At 59.1% G+C, this 20,813-nt stretch overlaps 1 protein-coding gene across 4 annotated transcripts in view; it reads left to right on the top strand.

Moving 5' to 3' along the window:
- Nucleotides 1–20,813, top strand: part of CHCHD6 (coiled-coil-helix-coiled-coil-helix domain containing 6) — a 99,343-nt gene that overhangs the window by 75,302 nt on the left and 3,228 nt on the right. For all 4 annotated transcript variants that reach the window (XM_061129051.1, XM_061129049.1, XM_061129048.1 and 1 more), the window contains one exon: nucleotides 13,773–13,843. In XM_061129051.1, the coding sequence (XP_060985034.1) occupies nucleotides 13,773–13,843 (71 nt within the window). The remainder of the gene's footprint in view (nucleotides 1–13,772; nucleotides 13,844–20,813) is intronic.

The following is a 20,813-nucleotide window of genomic DNA, read 5'->3' as shown; positions in this document are numbered from 1 at the left end:
GGGCGGCGATCAGCGGCCCATCCTGCTTTCGTGAAGGTGGGCGTCTGAAGTGAACGGGACGCGGAGACACCACACCTGCCCCCTCCAGGCCCACAGCGACCCTTGGAAAGCCGGTCGTAACTTGCTCACTGTTTGGGGGGCTTGCTTTGTTGATCGTGATGGCATTTTCAGACAAACGCCTGAGAATGTGGCAGGGGATGGTTGGAAGGTGAGCGTATGGCTCTCCCTGCGCCTGAGCCCAGGGCCAAGCCCCGGTGCCCACCGTCCCCTGGAGGCTCCGTCTTGGTTTGGAGCTTTGAGGCTGGTGGTGTCTCGTGGGCTTGACTGCAGCCTGTTCCGTGGAGCCTGGCCGTGGGGCAGGAGAGCGCGCTGCCTGCTCCATGGCTGCCCTCCGGTGCCCTCGGTGTCTGGGGGATGCCAGCGTGTGAGGGGTGCTGGCAGCGGGCCGCCCTCCTCTGCTGTGTCCTCAGCATCCCGTCCGCCTGCCCCACGTCCTTGGTCACGTCCAGACTTCCTGCTTGTGCTGAGAGGCCCTTCTAAGAGGGGTCTGCGTGCCCGGTCGTGGGCAGTTACTGAAAGCGTCCAGGAGCCCTGTGGAGATGCTTAGACACCAGCCCTTCGCATGACAGGAGCTGGGGCTCTGGGGGGAGGCAAGGGGCTGGGGTGGGCTGGGGCAGGCCGGGCGGGCCTTCTCCGCGGACAGCTCTGTTTCTGTAATAGGAGCTATTGCTGTTGTATTTCTGTATAAATTCGGCCTTGTTTGTTGAAGGCTCAGACCTTGACATTCTCAGCTTCTGTGCACAGACTGGGGACTGGCTGTGTCAAGCTCCTCTTTTTTCCTTACGTCTCCTCTTAAGCTTAGACACTGATGGTGGAAACCTGTTTAGGGGCGTTGGAACCTCAGATGGTCATCCTGGACTCCCAGTAGCTGGGAGCTGGTGGGCGGGGGGCGGCGGGAAGGTCAAGCTCTTGCCCTGAGGACACCGTCTGACCCACTGCGCACTCGGCATCATTGGGCAGGAGAAGCCGGGGAGCCGCGGAACGCGGCCCTGTGTTCTGGGGAGCAGACTTCGTGACCCCTGTGTCCTCGCTGGTTACTCTGTGGGATGGCTCGGCCTGTGTGGTATGTGGTGGTGAGTGTGGGAGGCGTGTGAGGCCCCCGCCGCAGCCCCGTGTGAAGGGCCTGCATCCCGCATGGACGGTCTCCTGGGAGCATGCCCCTGCAGGAAAGGCCCAGGTCTCCCAGCTCGTTCCTCTCCCGGCCTCTGGGTCCCCGCGCCCCATCCAGCCCCGCGTTTCCTGATGGCGGAACTGGCTCCTCCTCTGCACCGTGCATCCTCGTCTGTCACCCTCATGAGGGGCGTCACCCTGATGGTCTCCTGGCCCGGTGGCCACGCCCCACCCCCGTGCACGGTTCTCACGGCCTTGTCTTCCCTGTGCCTCCTTGACCCGCCGTGGACGTCACCTGCTCGGGCCTGGTATGACCGTCCCTCTCCCCTCTTCTGGCCCAGCTCAGTCCCCCGGCCCTTGCCCTGGCTCTGCCCTAACGTGGTCATTTGGCCCCGCTGAGCGCCCGGTCAGGACATCGTTCTTACAGGACGCAGAGCAGAGAGGTGGTGGGAAGGGCCCTCTGTGGACGGCAGGCCCTGCACAGGTCCTTGCAGAGGGCAGGCCATCCCACCTCCATCAGCAGCAGCTCAGGCCCCGCTCCAGACAGTGGACGTGGGGCCGGGCAGGCTCTGCTCCCACGGCGGGCAGCCAGCCGGTGCTGTCCGGGGCTCACGTGGGGCTGTGTGTTCTGCAGGGACACCGCGGCTCCTGGGGGCATCTTACCTGGAGCCGTTCTGAGTAAATCCGAGTGTCTGCAGCGGTCTCAGAGGCCTCAGAGTTACAGGGTCCTGGCTTCTCAGCTCAAGCAGAGGGAGGTTGGCTTATTCACCCGAGTGAGAGTCTCAAGAAAGCACATATTAGGTGAGGTGCTTTGGGATGTATGGAATTCCGGCCTGCCCCGCCTCTGGGAGGACTGTCCCTGTGGACACTGTGGGCCTGGCTTCCTGCCGTTCTCCCAGGAGGAACAGAGGCCGTCCCGCCTCCTGTTCAGAGAGTCACACCGGGCAAACGTTGAGCATGTGCTGTTGGCCTCTGACAAGAATGCCAGGTGCCGTCAGGTAAACACAATGTGGCAAGCACCGGATGCTCGGGGCTGGTGGCGGTAGTGAGCCAGACTGTCGGGACCGCGGGCTGTGCGAGGCGGCAGGTCTCCCCCGGGCCCTGGAATAGCACTTTGGAGGTCTTCCGTTCTATCAGTGGTGCCCTGAGCACGCTCCCCCCCAACCCCATGGTGAGCACGTGTCCTTGAGCATGTGACCTTGAGCACGTGGGTAGTGCTGTCCAGGGTGTTCCTGCCCTCTCCTGTGACCACCCTCCAGGGAGGGGCCTCCTAGGAAACACACCCGCTTCACAGAGATGGTCTCACAGCAGACTCCAGTCGAGGCAATGCCCTGTTTCTTCTGGATGACTCTCAGATGTGTTAACCATGGAAGGAAGAATGAGAACCATGAGGAAAGTCAGAAAAAACCTGCCTCAGTATAATTTAAAGAGGGAAAGCAGGCAAGTGACTCAACAGATGGAGGAGTTGAGCAGAAAGCAGAGAGTGGGTTTAAATGGAATCCGAGAGGCATCTGAGGGGTTTTGAAAGGGAAACATGCAGATTACGAAGATTTTAAGTTGCTGGGCTGTGAATGATTAACTGCTGGCTGAGATTCTGAGGCCAAAATCTCGCGTCTGTTGAAATGAGAAAAACGACAGTGGTGTTCGAAACTCCTCAGTTTTCAAAAAGAAACTCAAGAAGGATAAATCAGAAACTAAGATTTTTCCCTACAAGCAAGGAGTGGGAATGGGCTCAGAAGACAGGGTGGGTGAGGGACATCTCTGAGCATATTTTTTATAAGTAGTTTGACATTTGAACCATGTTGCTATCTTGCTTATTGAAAAAATTAAATCAACAGAGATGGGATTAAAAATTAATAGAAGCAGATATAAATGAACCCAGCTGTCTGTCAGGCAGATTGCAGCCTGCAGAGAGGGAGTACCCGGGGGGACATGGCCAGGTTCCCCTTCCCTGCTCCCTGCCAGGGGCAGCTGGGAGCCCTGGATACGCTGCAAGCCCCCGAGAGCTGAGGGGAGGAGCAGCAGCGGGGTGGCCCGTGTGCTCACGTGCCCTCCCAGGGACGGCCTCTCAGGCCCACGCTTGTGGCAGATGCCTGCCCAGGCGGGCTCCTGCTCCCCCAGGTTAAGAGGGAGCCCCCAGCAACACTGGAGGTTAGGGGGTGGCCCCCGACACGTGGCCCCAAGAAGTGTTCTTCATTCCTGGGGGCCAGAGACTCGTTTCTTCCTGTGAGGACCCCATGTGGCTCAGCAGCACACCGGGGGTCCTGCCCCAGCAGGACTGTGGGGCAGCCAGGGGCACTGGTCTGGGAGGACCGCTTCGCCCTGCGGACCAGAGAGAGGGTCCTTGCTCCCACCTGGACCATCCGTGAGCCACTGGCCAGCAGGGCCCCTGGTGCCTGTAGGCCAGAGATGCCTTCCCACCTGGAACACTGCGGGGCCAGGCACTGCCAGAGGACCCCCAGTGAGCGGCTGGTGGGGAGCGCTTTCTGCCCCAGGCTCTCAGAGGAACGAGGCGGGTGCAGACATGCCGTCAAGGCTCTGTTCCCAGATGCCGAGCAGATTCCAAAGGAAACCCGAGGGAAGCTGCACCTCCCCTCACAGTCGTGAGATCTCTGAAAACTAGAGACAGGACTTGAAAGCAGTCAGGGAAGATTGGTGTTCCTGACACTGATGTGATGAGTGACGGAACCCCGTCTAACATCATTGAGGCCAGAAGGAAGTGAGTGGTCTGTTACCAAGTCCTGAAAGAAGACTCTCAACCGTGAATGCTACACCCACCAAAGCTATCCTTCAGCAGTGAGGAGGAAATGACGTTCTCAGGTCAGAGAGAGGTGGAAGAAGCTGTGGCTGCCCAGTGTACCTGTGAAGAGTGGCAAAGTAAGTTCTTGAAGCAGAGAAAACGATAAAAGAAATAATTTGGGAATATGAACAAGAAGGAAATAACAGAGAACAAGTTAAAAATGCAGATAAACACAAGATTATCTTTTGTCACAGTAATTTTTAAAATCATATTTGATTGTTAGAAAAGGTAACAAGTTATGATGTGAGACAAATGCATGTACAGAAATGCATATATATACATACACACATATATACACACACACAGAGCCTGCGTATATCCAAGCAGACTGTAGACAGTGGAGAAGACAAGGGAATGTCAGTGAAGTAGGGATCGCAGACCGTACTCTGGGGGGCTGAGCGTCAGTAGCAGCAGGTTGCGCGTTACGTGTGTGTTGTGATATTACACAGCGCAGCCGCTGAGAAAGTTAGATGAAGCAGTCACTCAGACACACTATTAATAAGTCAGATATTTAACCCACAGGAAGAGAGAAGAGAGAAACAGGAGGAACAGAGAGAACAAACAGAAAATATGTAATGAAATGGTAGACTTAAGCTCTGGCTGTCAGTAATCATCCTAAAGGTAAATGATCTAAATAAACCAATGAACACTGGAGGCTGACAGGGAAGATCTCTTTCTCTCTCTCACACATACACACGCACAGAGCTGCACTGTCTATAAGAAACTCAAAAACAGTGCCAGGTGAAAAGTAAGGGTGAGCAAAGATACATTGTGTAAACATTGATCCGAAAAACATGGGAGCAGTCATTAATATCAGATAGAGTGCTTCAGAGCAAAGAAAATCACGAGGCACAAGGGAGGGTGTGACCTGATGAAAGGATCGGTCCACCAGGAGGGCGCTGCGATCCTCGCTATGTCTGCACCCAAGAAGAGCGGTTTCACCTCCGTGGAGCAGAAATCGATGGGGCAGAAGCAGTCTCAGATAAGAGTCTGAGTCCTACACCCTCTTCTCAGCAATAGATAGAAAATCAGCAAGGATATAAAGGGTCCAAATGACATATAATCCAACAACAGCAAAATTCATATATTTCCAAGCACCTGTGAGACCAAGATAGTCTGTATCATGGGCCATAATACTAACCATAACAAATTTGAAAGACTCGAAACCAGCATATCAAAATATATGGGCTACAACTTAAGCAGAGTTGAATGGGAAATGTATAGCAATAAACCCATAAATTAGAAAAGTTTCAAAATCTCAAAAAATTAGGAAAAGAACAGCAAAATAAACCCCAAGCAAGTAGAAGGAAGGAAATAATAAAAGATAGCAAAAAATATAATCATGACAGGAAAACGCCAGAGAGAATTAATGGAACAGACACTGGTTCTTGGGGGAAATTGGTGAAATCGACAGCCTCCAGCAGGAATGACGAAGGCATAGAGAAGAGACAAGCCCCTTCAGCAGTGAAGCGGTCTGTGTCCCCACGGATGCCACGGCCACTCGAAGGGAATGGAGAAACATGACCTCATGCTTGTAGAATCTGTGATGGAGAAGAAATGGGCCAGTTCTCGGAAAACCACAAACTGCTAAAACTCAGCCCAGATGAGGTCAATACACAGATTAGTCCTGTAACCTCTGAAGAAATGGACCTCATGTCTATAAGACTCCAGGAGAAGACTCTCCAGGCCACATGGTTTCTCTGGAGAGCTCTACAAAGAAGAATTAAGACCAGTTTTACACAATCTCTTCTAGAAAACAGATGCTTAGGGGAAACTTCCCAGTTCGCTTCATGAGGCCATATTTGTCAGACAAGCGAAAACTACAGAGCAATGTCTGTCATGAAATTAGACACAAAAGTTCTCAACCAAAGTTTACTAACCAAATTCAGCAATGTATGAAAAGAATTATACACCATGTGTTTATACATCACAGTATACAAAGTGGGGTTTATTCTGGGTGTGCACTGGGTCAGTGTCTGAAAATCAATGAAATCTGTCATATCTAACAATCTAAGGGGAAAATCATAGGATCATATTAATTGATCCAGAGAAGTATTTGACAAAAATCAGCTATATTCATGATAAAAACCTGTAGAAAATCAGGAGTAAGAGAACTGCCTTAACTCATTAAAGGACATGAGACAAGAGACAGAGCAAGTCCCCAAACCCTTAGCTGACAGCAGAGACAAAGGTGAGACTCTGGAAGGCCATCCCCGTGTGGGCAAAGGGGGGCTGTAACCAGGCAGGCACCAGCCTCTGAGCGAGACAGGCAGAGAAAATGAAGGCTGTAGGTCAGGAGGGAAGGAATGAGATGGTTCCTGCTTTCACGTGACCTGACCACCTTCGTGGATGACCAGAGGAGCCCAACAGAAGAAAAGAAAATCCTGAAACGAATGAAGGCATTAGCAAGGTCACCAGACACAAGATCCACACACAAGAATCCATTGCATTACAGACCGCTGTGTGCTAGCAGCATCTGGATCCTGAGATTAAAGCCAGCAAAAGCAAGATCTGTAAGCAGACCTCATCAAAATCAAAATCAAAACTTTGGTTCTGTGGAAGACCCTGTGAGGAGGATGAAAAGAGGAGCTACAGACAGGGAAAACATTTGCAGAGCACACAGCAAACAAAGGGCTGTGATCTAGAATATACTCTGACAGCACTCCCCGAAATTAAATATAAAAAACCCAACAATCCAATTAGAAAAATCCACCACGGGGCTATACGGATGGCAGCTGAGCACATGAAAAGAGTTTCCCCTCCGTTGGCTGTTAGATATGCAGATTAGACTTGCAGTTAGATGGCGCTGCGTACCTCTCGGGGCAGTGGACGCCTTTCCTTGTGACACGCCGAGGGGTGTGCAGAACTCGGCGAGGCCACGTGCGTCTACACGGCACACACGAGCTGGTGCAAGAGCGGTCCCCCGAGCCGGGGTGGACGCCTGTGCGCACGCCACAGTGGGCGACGGCAGACGAGGGTTATAATGTGGTGGGTCTTGAAAAGAAGATCTAAGCCCAAACTGACACAAAAACCTCCAGAAACAGAAGGAAGGACAGGAAGACTGTCTTTACAAAAGAACAACTGATCAATGTGGAAGGAGTGATGGACTGTCACCCGTTCACGGCTGCTGTAATGAGAATTAATTCAGGTAAAAGCCCTGACTTCCGTGTTGGGAGGGAGTCTTCCAGCACCCCTCCACAGCTCACGTGCTTGTTGTCGCGGGAGGGCTGTGGCCGAGGTTCTCCCCCTAAACGGAGAGGTGTCCAGCGGCTGTCGGTCAGGGTCACGGGCTCTGTGAGTCGGGCGTTCACAAGGAACAGCTCCCCTCTGCTTCCTGAGGCCGGGAGTTTCCTGTGGGCCTGAAGGGTCCTGGCTGCGGTAGCTGTTCACTGTTTATCTAGAATATCAGAGCTCCTCCGCTCTCAGGGAATGTGGTTGCAGTGTTGGGAGGTGAAGTGCCATCGTGACTAAACCAACTCTAGTGGCTTCAGGTGGAGAGAGCAGGTGAGTGGGTGGACAGTCAGGCTCCCCGAGCCCGGCCATCCTCTGCCCCTCCTCAGGCAGACGGCCCCCAGCCCCTGTGGACGGCTGCCACATGCGGCTTGGGCTGGAAATGGTCTTTTTGGGTCTATCTTGTTTCTTATGTACTTATTCACTCTCTTGTTGGGCTTTCAAGTTGCTCAGAGCCCCTTGTGGACCCACGTGCCAGCTGCCAGGCCCTCAAGCACGGCCCAGCAACATGGACCCCACGCCTGTCCCACTTAAGAGCTCCTGCTGGTTTGCTGTCTCCGCGTCTGTTGGGCTTTATTTTTGGATATGAAAATAGGACCTTTTAAAAAGTACCCTTCAGCAACACCCACACGTTAGGCTTCCATGAGAACCTGTCGGCTTTCCGGGGTGCTGTGACATTTCCTGTTGGTGTTTGCAGACCCTGAGAGCGACCGCGCACCAGGGTCTCACGTGTGTCCTGTGCCCACACTGCGGAGTTCCCGTCTCAGCTCGTCGATGTGTCCGTTTGTGGAAGGAGCTAAACCCTCACTTGCATCTATTGTTCTGTGTGTCAAGCTCTTCCACGGAGGAGGCTCTGGGCAGACCGCCTGTCGCATCCAGCTCCCAGCCTCAGTGGACTCTCTGCAGAACCAACAAGGTGAGGTGTGTGACAGCACTCGGGGCTGGCACACAGCAGGTGCTCCTCACAGCCCCGTTCCCTCCTGTGGATGAAGTCAGAGCGGAAAGAAGGAACCCCTTTTCCAGAGTCTCCTACAATCTTTAGTAAACACTTAGCGAGAGCCTTTATGGTGCTTGAATTGAGTTAGTCATTTTTGCAGTAATGCAGGAATTCTCTTTAACTTAGGTAATAATTTACGCTTCATGTACATTGAGCCAACAAAGTTCCGTATAGTCAAAGCTATGGTTTTTCCAGTAGTCATATATGGATGTGAGAGTTGGACCATAAAGAAGCTTGAACATTCAGAAAACTAAGATCATGGCATCCAGTCCTATCACTTCATGGCAAATAGATGGGGAAACAGTGGAAACAGTGACAGAATTTCCTTGGGCTCCAAAATCACTGCAGATGGTGACTGCAGTCATGAAATTAAGACATTTGCTCCTTGGAAGAAAGACTATGACCAACCTAGACAGCATATTAAAAAGCAGAGACATTACTTTGCCAACAAAGGTCCATCTAGTCAAAGCTATGGTTTTGCCGATAGTCATGTATGGATGTGAGAGTTGGACCATAAGGAAGGCTGAGTGCCAAAGAATTGATGCTTTTGAACTGTGGTGTTGGAGAAGACTCCTGAGAGTTCCTTGGACTGCAAGATCAAAGCAGTCAATCCTAAAGGAAATCAGTCTTGAATATTCATTGGAAGGACTGATGCTAAACCTCCAATCCTTTGGCCACCTGATGCAAAGAAGCAACTCATTAGAAAAGACCCTGATGCTGGGAAAGATTGAAGGCAGGGCAGGACGAGAAGGGGACGACAGAGGATGGGATGGTTGGATGGCATCTCTGACTCAATGGGCATGGTTTGAGCAAGCTTAAGCTCAAGCTCAAACCGGGAGATGGTGAAGGATAGGGGAGCCTGGCGTGCTGCAGTCCACGGGGTCGCAAAGAGTCGGACACGCCTGAGCGACAGAGCAGCAGCAGCACTTGGCTGTGTTATCCCCGCGGAGCCTGCTGTCCGGTGGCATTTTGAAGTTGTCCTGAGATCAGAAGTTGGCGTCAGAGGAGGTAACAGCATGCAGAAGACTCACTGTTCAGGAGAGGAGCAGGGGTCGGCCTGTCTGCACAGCTGACTGTGGGAGTGGATGTGTTTCCACTCGCCTCGGAGGTGACAGGGCCCATGAGATAGTCTGCCCTCCTTCCTCTGATTTTCTTTTAAAAATTCTCAGACCGCAAGTACCGAGCTGCTGGGAAATGAGGTGCCCCTCTGTAGTGTGCAGCTTGGAGTAAAGCCAGGCTCTTCAGAGGGCGGAGCTGTTTCTGGAGCAGCAGCCACGGCTGATGGCACAGCGCCACCGGCAGCAAACCAGGCTCAGCCTCCCCTGGCTTAAGCAGTGGTTCTCACTTTGGGTACCCAGGGGACCCCCGGGAACTTCTTTAAGCACGATGCCTGGGCCTGCCCCAGACCACCCCCCACCAGCCTGCAGGCTGGGCTCTGACAGCCCCGTGGCTCCAGGGCTGAGGCCTGCAGGTGTGAGGCCACAGGACGGGGAAACACGGGGGGCGGGACCCCAGCGAGGGCCCCAGGAGTTTAGAAAACGGCTGTGCCGCCTGTGGGGGCCCTGGTTCTGTACCCCTGTGCTCCCAGTGTCCCAGGCACTCAGATCTGTGGGAGCTCGCTGACCAGCAGGGCCAGGGCCAGTCTGCCCGTCAGACAGGCTGGGAGCGCTGCTGCTACATGCCCCTGACCCGGCTCCAGCGGGCCCACGCTCCGACTGACCGCACAGCTGGGGCCAGGTTCTGGAAGCAGGCGTCTGCGGTCACTGCAGCAGGAGCATCCTCTAGGCCCGGGGCCCCGTCTCAACGCCAGCACCTCTGCGTGGGGAGCCTGGTCAGCACCCCTGTGGCCTGAGTCCCTGCCCCGTGTGGCTCCCGGTCCTCCAGCTGCCCATGGGGAGTGATCCTGGGACCTTGACCCTGCAGCCCTTTGCTCAGGGTTGGGTCACCACTAAGTCACAGAGTGTAGTTAAATTTTGTCTCTTCATTTTGAAAAATTCTTTTTAATTTTCTGTTGTGCTGTGCATTTTGTTTTCAAACTAATTAGCTATTCATTTAGCCAAATATGTTTCTGCAAGTGTGAGAACCAGCTGACCCGCATGGAGGCCTGGCTGCCTGCCAGGCTTTTGTGAGGACAGAGCTGCCCGCCTGGCGGCCAGCCTCCCGCCACCATCGCAGAGCTCGCGTGTCCCGGTCCCTTGTCTGCACTCCCAGCAGCTCCCTACTCCAGCTGGAGCTGACCCCCGTCCCGAAGGGCCCTGCCACAGAGCGCGAGCGTGGACCCCATGTTATGTGGGCCTAGGGCAGTGCACGTGCATGCGTGCGTGCGTGTCTGCATTGATGTCTGCATCTACAGGAGGACTGTCCACACAGCTGCCCAGGACGCTCATTTTCTCTCCCGTATGGGGCGAGTGGCAGCCCCCCAGCCACAGTCAGCAGCACCTCGACGTGCGAGGACGCTCAGCCCAGCCCAGAGGAGCCCGGGCCTTGAGGGGCTGCAGCAGGAAGCGGTGGGGCACCTCCTCCCTGACTGTTCCTGAAAGCAGGTGTTCACAGGGGGCTCTCACCTGGAGCCAGCGTCACACTCCAATTAGCAGTTCATACCGTGGCCAGGTTGTGCTGGCATCTGGTCAGGCACATGAGGAAAGAGGCCGTGGGAGGATCCAGGCCGTGGGGGGCCTGGTGGGAGGGACCCCAGCGGAAGCGCCGCTCTGGGCTTGGAGGGCCCGCTGGTTGGCTGTCCCGGCCTGGGGTCCCCCTGAAGCCCTTGGGCCCCGTGTCCCCAGGTGGTGGTTTGCTTCTCGCGGCCACAGAGCAGAGCCATGACCGTCTCTTCCTCTGTCCTGAAGCGTCCAGTGAGATGCTCTCTGCTGGGGGAGGGTCCGAGCCCCTCCTCCGGCCTGGCCCTCGGCTCTCTGCCCCGGCCATGTGCCCCGTGTCGCCCTGCACTGGTGGATCTGCCCCGCTCCCCGCTCAGCCACTCCTGGGGGCCGCTGCTTGGGCACCGCCAGCGCCAGCAGCTCTGGGCATGGATGGGGCGACGTAGCTGGGACTCCCTCCCACGGAGAGCTTTCCTCCGGGAAACGCAGTCTCCCTTCCAGATACTTCCCTTGGCTGCCGTGCAGTGGGCTGTGTAGTTTTTAAGGGTTTCATTGTTTCCTCTGTGCAGGCCCACCCACCCAGAGCGTTTTAAACTCGCCGTCTCCGTGGCCTCTGCAGCAGTGCCCGCGACACTGCTCAGGGGGCTCTGTGACCGTCCGCAAGGCACGGAGGGGCAGGGCAGTGGGCTCCCAGGGCTCCAGCTGCCGGGGTCCTCACGCAGGAGCCGCATGCTGCCCTCCCAGCCTCGCGGCGCCCACCCTGGTGCAGCCGTCCCGCTCACCTGCACCCTGTCTTTTGATCTGAGAACCCAGGCCCTTGGAGAAATCAGGCAGGATGAAATATGGAAACTGTTCATGAAGTAATTGAAGAAACACTGTGACTCTTAAAGCCCGTGGAGATAAGGCTCACACCTTCTTACTCATGTTATTTAATTTTTAATGGCAGCTTTAATTAATGGAGATGAGGTCTTCTGGTTTCAGACTCACTCTGAGCAGCATGAGTGGAGGAGGCTGGCTGTTCACGGGCCGAGGAGGGGGCTCTGAAACCCTCGGGTCTGCTTTAGGGGACAGGCGACCACCAGGTGCAGGAGATGGGGTGCCACTGGGTTCCCGGGCAGCAGGGCTGGGGGTCATGGCGCCACCACACTGAAAAATGAAGCCTTGCGGTCCCTGTGGTCGGGCTGTGGTGGGACCCCCCGGCATGCACAGGGTCCTGGCGTGTGTGGGGGGTACCCCGTCCTTCCTGAAGCCCTTCCGTGGAGCCTGTGAGGGCCTCGCTGTCACTGGCTGCAGGCTCAGAAGGCGCACCTTGCAACGGCTGCAGGAGGCTGGGTGGACGCAGGGCGCTGCTCCATCCAGGGCAGCAGTGTGGGCAGCGGTCCCACTCAGGCAGGTCGGACGGGCAGGCAGAAGGCGGGCCTCTGAGTCCTGCGGTCATGGAGGAAGTGGCTCCGGGGTTATCGGCGCTTCTCGGCCTGCGGGCTCTTCCTGTGACAGACCTCACCCACCACAGGCCTAGCCCACAGCCCGCCTGGCCGCGGACCTGGGCCCCCCAGCGGACCCAGGTCACCCCACGGACCCAGGCCACCCCACCAACCCAGGTCCCCCCATCCAGGCAGTGCCTGAGGGCGCAGGTCAGAGCCGCGCGGCTCCCTGGGGAAGGCCGGGCGTCAGCACGTCCCTGCAGGGTTCGGGGGAGCCTGGTGGGGTGAGGGGAGCCCCGTTCCTTTCCTGCCTGTTGCTCTGGATGTTCAGCCCCCAGTGCTCATCGAGGTGAGGGATGTGCTGGGGGAGCTGGGGCTCACGCCGTCACTGGGGTGGGGGCCTGGGCCCGACAGCTGGCATCCCAGCACAGCCCAGAGCCGATTCCCGCCCCTCCTGGGCCCCGCTTCTCCTCAGAACCCTTTCCATGTGCCCGCCAGGAGGCAGCTCCCCGGGCCGAGGAACCGGAGCAGGGCCGAGGGCCTGGTCCTGGTGCCCCCCCCGTCACCCCAGCCCCTGAGGTGGATGATGGGGTCCGTGGGGCCAGCGCCCGCCCTGCCGGGCTCTGACCCGGCCTCCTGTCGCCGCCTCTGGTCCAAAGGGTCCAGGCTGCCCGCGTCTCCCGTGGAGGTGGAGTCCCAGCGCCAGGCTGGGAGGCTGACGGCCGTGGGGGCCCCACGTGACCAGGCCTCCTGCACTGGGGTGGGAAGGTGCGGGCCCAGGTCTGTGTGGGCCACCGGGCACCTGCTGGGTGTCTGAAGGCAGCCCCGGGTCAGGTTCCTCCCGTGGCGGCCTGCTGAGGACCGTGTCCTGGGAGACGTCGGGCCCTCTTGGGGCCTCACGGGAGCTGGGGGCAGGCATGTGTCGGTCTCCCCTGGACGTGCAGTGTGTGGGCTGCTGGGCCGGGTGCCTGAGGCTGCTCGCCTGGCACAGAGAAGTGGGGGACTGACCCGGGGCGCCGTGGGCTCCAGCCCGGCTCCATCCCCCGCGGCCCCCACCCCCCCGGCTCTGCCCTCCGTGGCTCCTGTACCGACGGCCCGCGCAGCGGGGTGACCTTGGTCGGAGGGTAGCGTGGGCCCGGGGCCTACAGGCCCTGCAGTGCGGCGGGCGTCCTGGGCTGGGGTCCGGGCTTGGGGCAAGTTGGCTCAGATCTCTGGGCAGCAGAGGCATGTATGACGGGCTTGCATGCAACGGCGCTCAGCAGACGCCCCGAGAGACGGTGAACGTCCTGGGCTGCGGGCCCCACAGTCTCCAGGTGCCTGTGTAGCCCAGAGTGGCCTGTGCTGTGAGCTCACGAGTCGCGTGTGTGACCACATGTCCATAAAGCTCTCCTTCAGGTGGGCGAGGGCCCCGCTCGTGGGGGTGCGACCCCCGGGCCGGGCCCGCCTGCTGTGCCGTCAGGGGACCGGCCTCTGTGGGCCCAGTGGGGCGGCGGGCGGGGTGGGGCCGCAGGAGTTCTCCGCGGTGACTGGGTGGCTCTGTGCTCTCTCTGCAGAACCTCGAGACGTACAGGCTGTCATCACAGCAGTTCCACGAGGCAGCTGCCAAGGTGGAGGGCGCCATCAAGTAAGAGCCCCTTCTCCTCCTCCCTGCGAGCTCAGCTGTGTCTAAAATCTGCCCCTCAGGGAAACCTGCCCGTGCGCCTCATCCCGCGCTTGTGGAGGGACACTGACGGCCATGCGTCCCTTCCTGCTCCGAGGCCCCCGCTCTGTCTCATGTCAGGGGTCAGGGCAGAGCCACTCCAGGCCCACGTCCTGCATGTCCTGCGGACTCAGACCCCCAGGGAGTCAAGAAGGGGTGCTGCTGGCCCCTGGTCCTGGGGGTTCCGGGGTGACCCAGCCCTGAGCCACACACCTCGGCAGGATGCTGGCTTGGGGGGTCGGGCAGCACAGGGCTGAGCTACAGAGTCATGTCCGTCTGTCCTCCCGCGCTGGGGGCCTGGGGGCGGAGCGTCAGGAAACAGGGCGCAGCCTGAGGCAGACGCAGCTCTTACTTGGGGTGCAGACCTGGGAGGCTCCGCAGGGCCCCGTGGGGTGGGAGAGCGGGCCTCAGGGCCTCGCACGGCGACAAGGCTGCGGCTCTGCTGAACTCCCAGGGGCGTGTCGTCTCCGGGCCCGCGTGCCTAGGCCAGAGCGAAGGCCCCAGGAAGCGTGGTGACTGTGGCTCTGCGCACAGCTGCGAGAGGTCCGGGTGGCAGTCCGCGGGCCCCGGCAGGAGGCGGCGGTGCCGGAACCCGGGAGCCCTCTGTCCCAAGGGTCCACGTCTGGAGAAACGGCATGCAGGGCATAGGCTGGCCACCGCCGCCCTGGGGCTTCCTGCGTGCTCTCCAGAGGCCACAGGCTTTATCACCCAGAACTAGGGCCTGGGTCCCTGGTGCAGTCAGACCCCAGGGAGTTGAGGGCCCCAGTTTTGAGGCTTCTCTGCCATCCAGCCTCTGGGAAGTGGAGAATACACCTCGGCTGATTCCTCAGAACCCCTCAGAGTGTCCCCAAACCATCACTCCTGCTGTCACCCCCACCCCTCAACACATATGTAAATGAGGGGAGGTTCGGGGCCACTGCCTGGGGCAGCCCGAGACCACAGGACCCTGTGGGCAGCCCCTCAACAACCGCTGTAGTCCTGCCAGCCAAACCCTACTGACCATTGGGGTCACGCTCCAGCAAGCGACCTCCAGGTCCTCCCAGAGGCTGCTGGCTGTGTCGTGGGCATGGACCCTCCGAGCCCCGCACCCCAGAGCTGGCCGTGGCTGCCGCACCCTTCTGTGTGGGGACCGCCTGCCGCCGCCCCCTGGGGACAGTGGTCAGAGTTGCGCGGGCTCACTGAAGGCGACACGCTGTTCCCCTCCCTGTCCGTCGGGCACATAGCCCTGTCCCTGAATTGGCTTCTGGCAGTTCCTCAGGGATCTTGGCCCCTGGACCTCGCCCGTGCCCGTCGGGTGTCGCCATCGGAGCCCTGCTGCAGTCCGCCAGGCTGTGGGACCAGGCCTCCCCTGCTCCTCTGATGCTGTCTTCTTGGCCCCGGGGCCTGGCCTGTGCCCATCGGGTGTCGCCGTCGGACCCCGCTGCAGTCCGCTGGGCCACGGGACCTGGCTTCCCCACCTCCTCTGATGCTGTCTCCTTGGTCAGGGAAACTGGCTGTGTCTCAGATAGGGGTGAACTTCTCCATATTGGTTAGAAGTACGGACTTTCTAAAAGTGAAAAACGGGGTCACTTCGGTTCTAGACGGGAAAACCAGTTTTATGACATTTGGTTCCATGTTTTAAAGACACAGTCACTTGGGTTTGGGAGTCATTTTGGAAAGAGCATGCGTCTTGCACGTGGCTCTGGATCCCTGGCACCTGCACAGCCCTGCTGTGTCTTGGCGACGTGGGACGCTGGCCAGAGCGGCGGCCGGCTTTCCCCTGGGTCTTGGTTTCTGCTGGCAGGATGTCAGTGTTGGAACGAAGCCAAGGGGCCCCGGGCCTGTGATGCTGCGTCCTCTGTGCCCTCCCCACTCTCCAGGGTCTGCATTCAGGCCCACCAGCCTGTGCCATCACCGCCACTGGGCGGTCCTAAACTAGGTGTCTGTGCTGCTTCGCAGGTCCCATCCGCCCCAACAGCCTCACAGTGACGGACCCCGGGGCCCAGACCTAACGGCGGCCAGTCCTGGGGGCCCGGCTCTAACAGCGACCAGTCCTGGGGGCCCAGCTCTAAAGGTGACTAGTCCTGGGGGCCCGGGTCTAAACCATAGGTGACTAGTGCTGGGGGCCTGTGTCTAAACTTAGGTGACCAGTCCTGGGGGCCCAGACCTAACGGCGACCAGTCCTGGGGGCCCTGCTCTAAAGGTGACTAGTCCTGGGGGCCCGGGTCTAAAGGTGACTAGTCCTGGGAGCCCGGGTCTAAACCATAGGTGACTAGTCCTGGGGGCCCAGATCTAATGGCGACCAGTCCTGGGGGCCCGGGTCTAACCGCGACCAGTCCTGGGGGCCCGGCTCTAAAGGTGACTAGTCCTGGGGGCCTGTGTCTAAACCATAGGTGACTAGTCCTGGGGGCCTGTGTCTAAACTTAGGTGACCAGTCCTGGGGGCCCAGCTCTAAAGGTGACTAGTCCTGGGAGCCCGGGTCTAAAGGTGACTAGTCCTGGGGGCCCGGGTCTGAACTGTAGGTGACTAGTCCTGGGGCCTGGGTCTAAACCATAGGTGACTAGTCCTGGGGGCCTGTGTCTAAACTTAGGTGACCAGTCCTGGGGGCCTGGGACTAAACAGTGACTAGTCCTAGGGCCCAGATCTAAACAGTGACCAGTCCTGGGGGCCCGGGTCTGAACTATAGGTGACTAGTCCTGGGGGCCCAGCTCTAAAGGTGACTAGTCCTGGGGGCCTGGTCTAAGCGGTGAGTAGTCCTCCGGGCCCAGGTCTAAACAGTAACTTGTACTTGGGGCCCAGGCTCACGGGGCGGCCAGTCCTTGGGGCCCAGGACCCCCAGGTGCCTGGTCCTCGGGGAAGGCTGGAGTCCCGGGGGAGGACAGCCCCTCAGCCATGTCCCCCTGGCTGGAGCATGTAGGGTTGGAAGCCCGGTGACAGGAGACCCTTTGCTCTCAGGCTTTGTCGTTGTGGATGCCTCACGTCCGCTCAGGACCATGTGCAGCACAGTGCGAGCGCCTGTTTAAGCAAAGGCCAAAAGTCCGGTTGAAGCTATAAGAGGAAAAATAGGACTTTTGTAACACAAAGCTTGCTGCTCGTTCTGGGTATAAAATTTATGACACTTTCCATACGGTAATAATGAGCAGTGAAGCTGCGTTTGTTTCGTCAGAGGCAGCAGAATGCATCTTGAGGAATTAAGGAAGATCAGAAAGCGTGATTTGCGGCATAGCGAATCTTTCACATGGTGAATGGAGCTGGTCGGGAGGTAAAGTGCACTCGGCGAGGGCTGGACAGGCCTGGGTCGGTGGGGACAGCGGGCTCCGGCTTTTGCTTGGGCTGACGTGGCAGGAAGTGCTCAGCCCAGGAGTTCACGTGGGTTTCACATCGAAGGCCTGGGCCCTCCCGTGCAGTATGTGTGTGTGTTGGTCTGGGCACAGTGGGTCACTCGCAGCCCCCCTTGTGGTGAGCCTGGCAGGGCCGGCGTTCCTGTGGGCAGTGGGTGGGGGAGGCAGACCCTTCCTGGACCCTGACCTCAGCCTCTGCCCACTCTGTGGACAGTCACACCGCCGGGTGCCGGTGGGCTCCTGGAAACACACATCAAGCCCCTCACCTAGTCCCCGTGGACCTGTTTCCGTGTCCGTAAGCGTGGGTTTGTGTGTTCACGTTAAATACCGCATTGCTGCCCTGTAAGGTCAGAATGTTCCTTCAAACCTCGCAGGACTTCTGTTGGTACTTGTGGCCGTGCTGGGTCCTCGTTGCCCCGCACACGTCTCCTCCCGCACGGAGGGCAGGCCGCCCCTCCCGGGGTGTGTGGGCCACTCACCACGTGGGCTTCCCCGTCCCAGAGTGCGGCTCCAGGCACACGGGCTCTGTAGTTGTGCTCACGGATGTAGTTTATGTCCCTCGGCGTGTGACTCTTCCCAGACCAGCGGCAGAAGCTGTGTCCCCCGCGTGGGTAGGTGGATTCTAACCTCTGGACCACCAGGGGCGTCCTAGCATCAAAATGTATGTAATCTATTACTTACTGAAGGAGACTGAGAAGCTTCCCAGTTTCTTCTTTTGCCGATATAATGACAGTTGTGACAGACGGCTGTAACGCACTTCGTGCACTTTAAACCTTCCTAGAGGGGATCGTTGGTCAGAGAAGACGCACGTGCACACACACCTGCTGGGCTGTATTCCCCACTAAGCCGGGCTTCGGGCGACCCCCTGTGGTTTCTCAGGTGTGGGGCGTGGCGTGCAGACCCAGCTTGGTTCTTTCCCTGATGGGGAGCCCTGTGCCGTCAGCAGTGGTGTAGAATCCCGCCCAGTCATGCCCTATTGTCCTTGGGTCTCCTTCTGGACTCTTGTGGGGCCAGTGTGCGCATTCCAAATGTGTGTAAACATACCTTGCCGCTCAGTTATTTAAGACATAAAATATGCAGCAGAGCAAGTCCTTGCACCTGCGAGCTTCTTCCAGTGCTTTTTTCAGATGATGCAGAATCACTCTGTCACACCTCCTGCTGCCCCCGTCCCCGCTGGAAAAGGGGCCCTGGTGGGATCTTTCAGGGATACACGCATCCTTTCGAATACATTCAGTCGTCTTAAATGGCCATGCATGTTGGGTTTTATTTTGAAGTGATTTCAAACCGACAGAAAGGCCTCAGGAATAAGAACTCATGCATTATCCCAGGTACCTGGTAGGTCATGCCCGAGTCTGCATCTTCACAGCCCCCCTAGAGACAGAAGCACCGTCCTCCTCTGACCCGGTGAATCACCGCCCCAGGGCCTCCGGTCCACCAAGCTGCCCAGGCCGTGCTCCGTGACCACAGAGGCCTTCTGTCTGCAGCCCCACCACAGGCCCTGGACGCGTCCCTCTGGCTGCGTGTCCCTTCCTGTTCCAGCACCTCCACAACCAGAAGGCAGGGGTCTGAGCTGGTGATGCGGGGGGCCGGTGGGGCCGACAGGGTGCGGACAGAGGACCTGGGGGAGGGGACAGGTGCCCGGGGACGCGGGAACAGGAGCGAGCAGGACCCGCCTCACTTCCTCCCGCAGCCCACAGTGCCTGCTGCATCCCGGGGCCTGGCCGCCTCCCTGCCGGGGTGACTGCCGGTCAGGCCGGGACCCAGCTCTCCCCAGGCCCCCTGCGCCCCCTGGCATGGGCTCGTGGAGTGCACGCATGGTCAGGCAGCAGGAACGGGGACTCGTGGGCTCGGGGCGGCTGCCGCTGTGTCGCCGGTGGACCCAGATGTGTTGTGTGCACCCAGACACGGTGTGACCCCAGTGGGGACGGTCCTGGTGGCAGGCTGACAGGTCGGGAACGGGCAGAGAGGGTGTAGGAGAGAGGCCTCGGCCATGTTCACTCCCTATGCTGGGTGTGCGGGGTGTGACCCCAATGGGGACGGGTCCAACCCTAGGAGACTTAGAGGATGGGGCATTGCTTCCAACGTGGAGGCACCTGGAGGCCCAGCAGAGAAGCAGGGGGAGACTGCTGGGCACGCAGGCCCCGAGCAGCCCCGTGTCCCCACGGGGCCCTGCTGCCATGCCCCCGTCTCCTGTCCCCGAGCCCCACGTGGCCCTGCCGGCCAGCCCCCAATGGGGCTCTGCTGGGCTCGGCTGTGCTGGGCTGTCCTCTGCTTGCGAGTGACTCCAGTCAAATCCCTTTGCAGGGCTAGGGGTCTTCACTCAGACCAGCTGAGGCTGAAGCGGCCGCTGTGGCCCTCATCCCGGGATCTGCATGCCTGGGCAGCCAGCCTCAGGTTTCGGCCACTGCTTCTGGTGGCTCACCCCTGGATCCTGTGGTCAAGGCCCCTGTCAGCCCCTCCTGTGGGCTCCATGCCCATCTCACGGGGGCAGCCACGGACATGCCAGAGGCAGTGCCCCCGCCACTGTGTCCTCGCAGCTGCAGATGGGCCCCAGGGATGGGCCCGGCCCTGGGGAGACACCGCGAGCGGCTCCCACCGGTGCCACGGCTCACGGGCCTGCGGTGCCCCTGCCTGGCCCCGGCGAGCCTCCTCCCATGGGAGCAGTGCCCTGCATGCCACACTGAGAGCTGGCCCTGAGGGCCCTGGGCCTCAGCATGCAGGCAGGGACTGCTGGCCCATCTCTGGGCAGAGGGCGAGGGCCGGGGTGGTACGGCTGTGCCTGCGTAAAGGCTTCGGGAGAGCAGGGGCGCAGCAGGGTGGAGGCCGTGTCCCGCATGGCGTGGCGGCTCCCAGGAAAGCACGTCAGGCCACTGGTCTGCCCTGGGTGCTGGGGATGCTGGGGCTCGGTGGGGCTGGGGCAGGGGGCGGGGAAGCCTGAATTCAGTTCTGCAGGAGATCCTGGCCCGGGCGCCCCACCAGCGGGCTTGGAAAGGCCCCAGGAGTGTCTCGGGGAGCTAGACTGGGGGGACTCCAGTCAGCAGGAGATGGGTGGCCTCAGAGAGAGCGGGGGAAGAGGGGGTCCAGCATCTGGGTCCGGGGGTTCCTCAGGTGGCGCTGCTCCTTCCCTGGTGCCTCCCACCCCTGGGCCTCCAAGGGACCACAGGGGATGGCTCTCCTGTCCCGGGGGTCCTGGCCTGGGCCTGCTCAGACACCCCCGAGCCCCGAGCCCTGCTGGCCCCTGGGCTCACGTCCCTTCCACGCGTCTGCTGAATCAGGAGCTCCTGGGCGGGGGCTTTTTCACAAAGGACCAGAGTCAAGAGTGGTCTACTGGCTCTGTACATGAGTGTGTCTGTGCACGTGTGTGCATGTGTATGTGCACATGTGTGTGTGCACGGGTGCGTGTGTGCAGCCCAGGGAGGAGCCCTGTCAACGGCTAAGCAGCCCTGGGGGTCTGTCTGTGCCCCGTCTCCTCGGGGCGAGCTCTCCCGGGGTTGGGCCAAGGTGGAGGCCCCCGTGGCTGCTGGCCGATGGCTGGACGCACAGGAGCAGCTGTGGCCGGGGCAGTGCACCCTCAG

Source organism: Dama dama, chromosome 24 (genome assembly GCF_033118175.1).
Source record: "Dama dama isolate Ldn47 chromosome 24, ASM3311817v1, whole genome shotgun sequence".
Lineage (NCBI taxonomy): Eukaryota > Metazoa > Chordata > Mammalia > Artiodactyla > Cervidae > Dama > Dama dama.
This window is presented reverse-complemented; position numbering and strand designations above follow the sequence as displayed.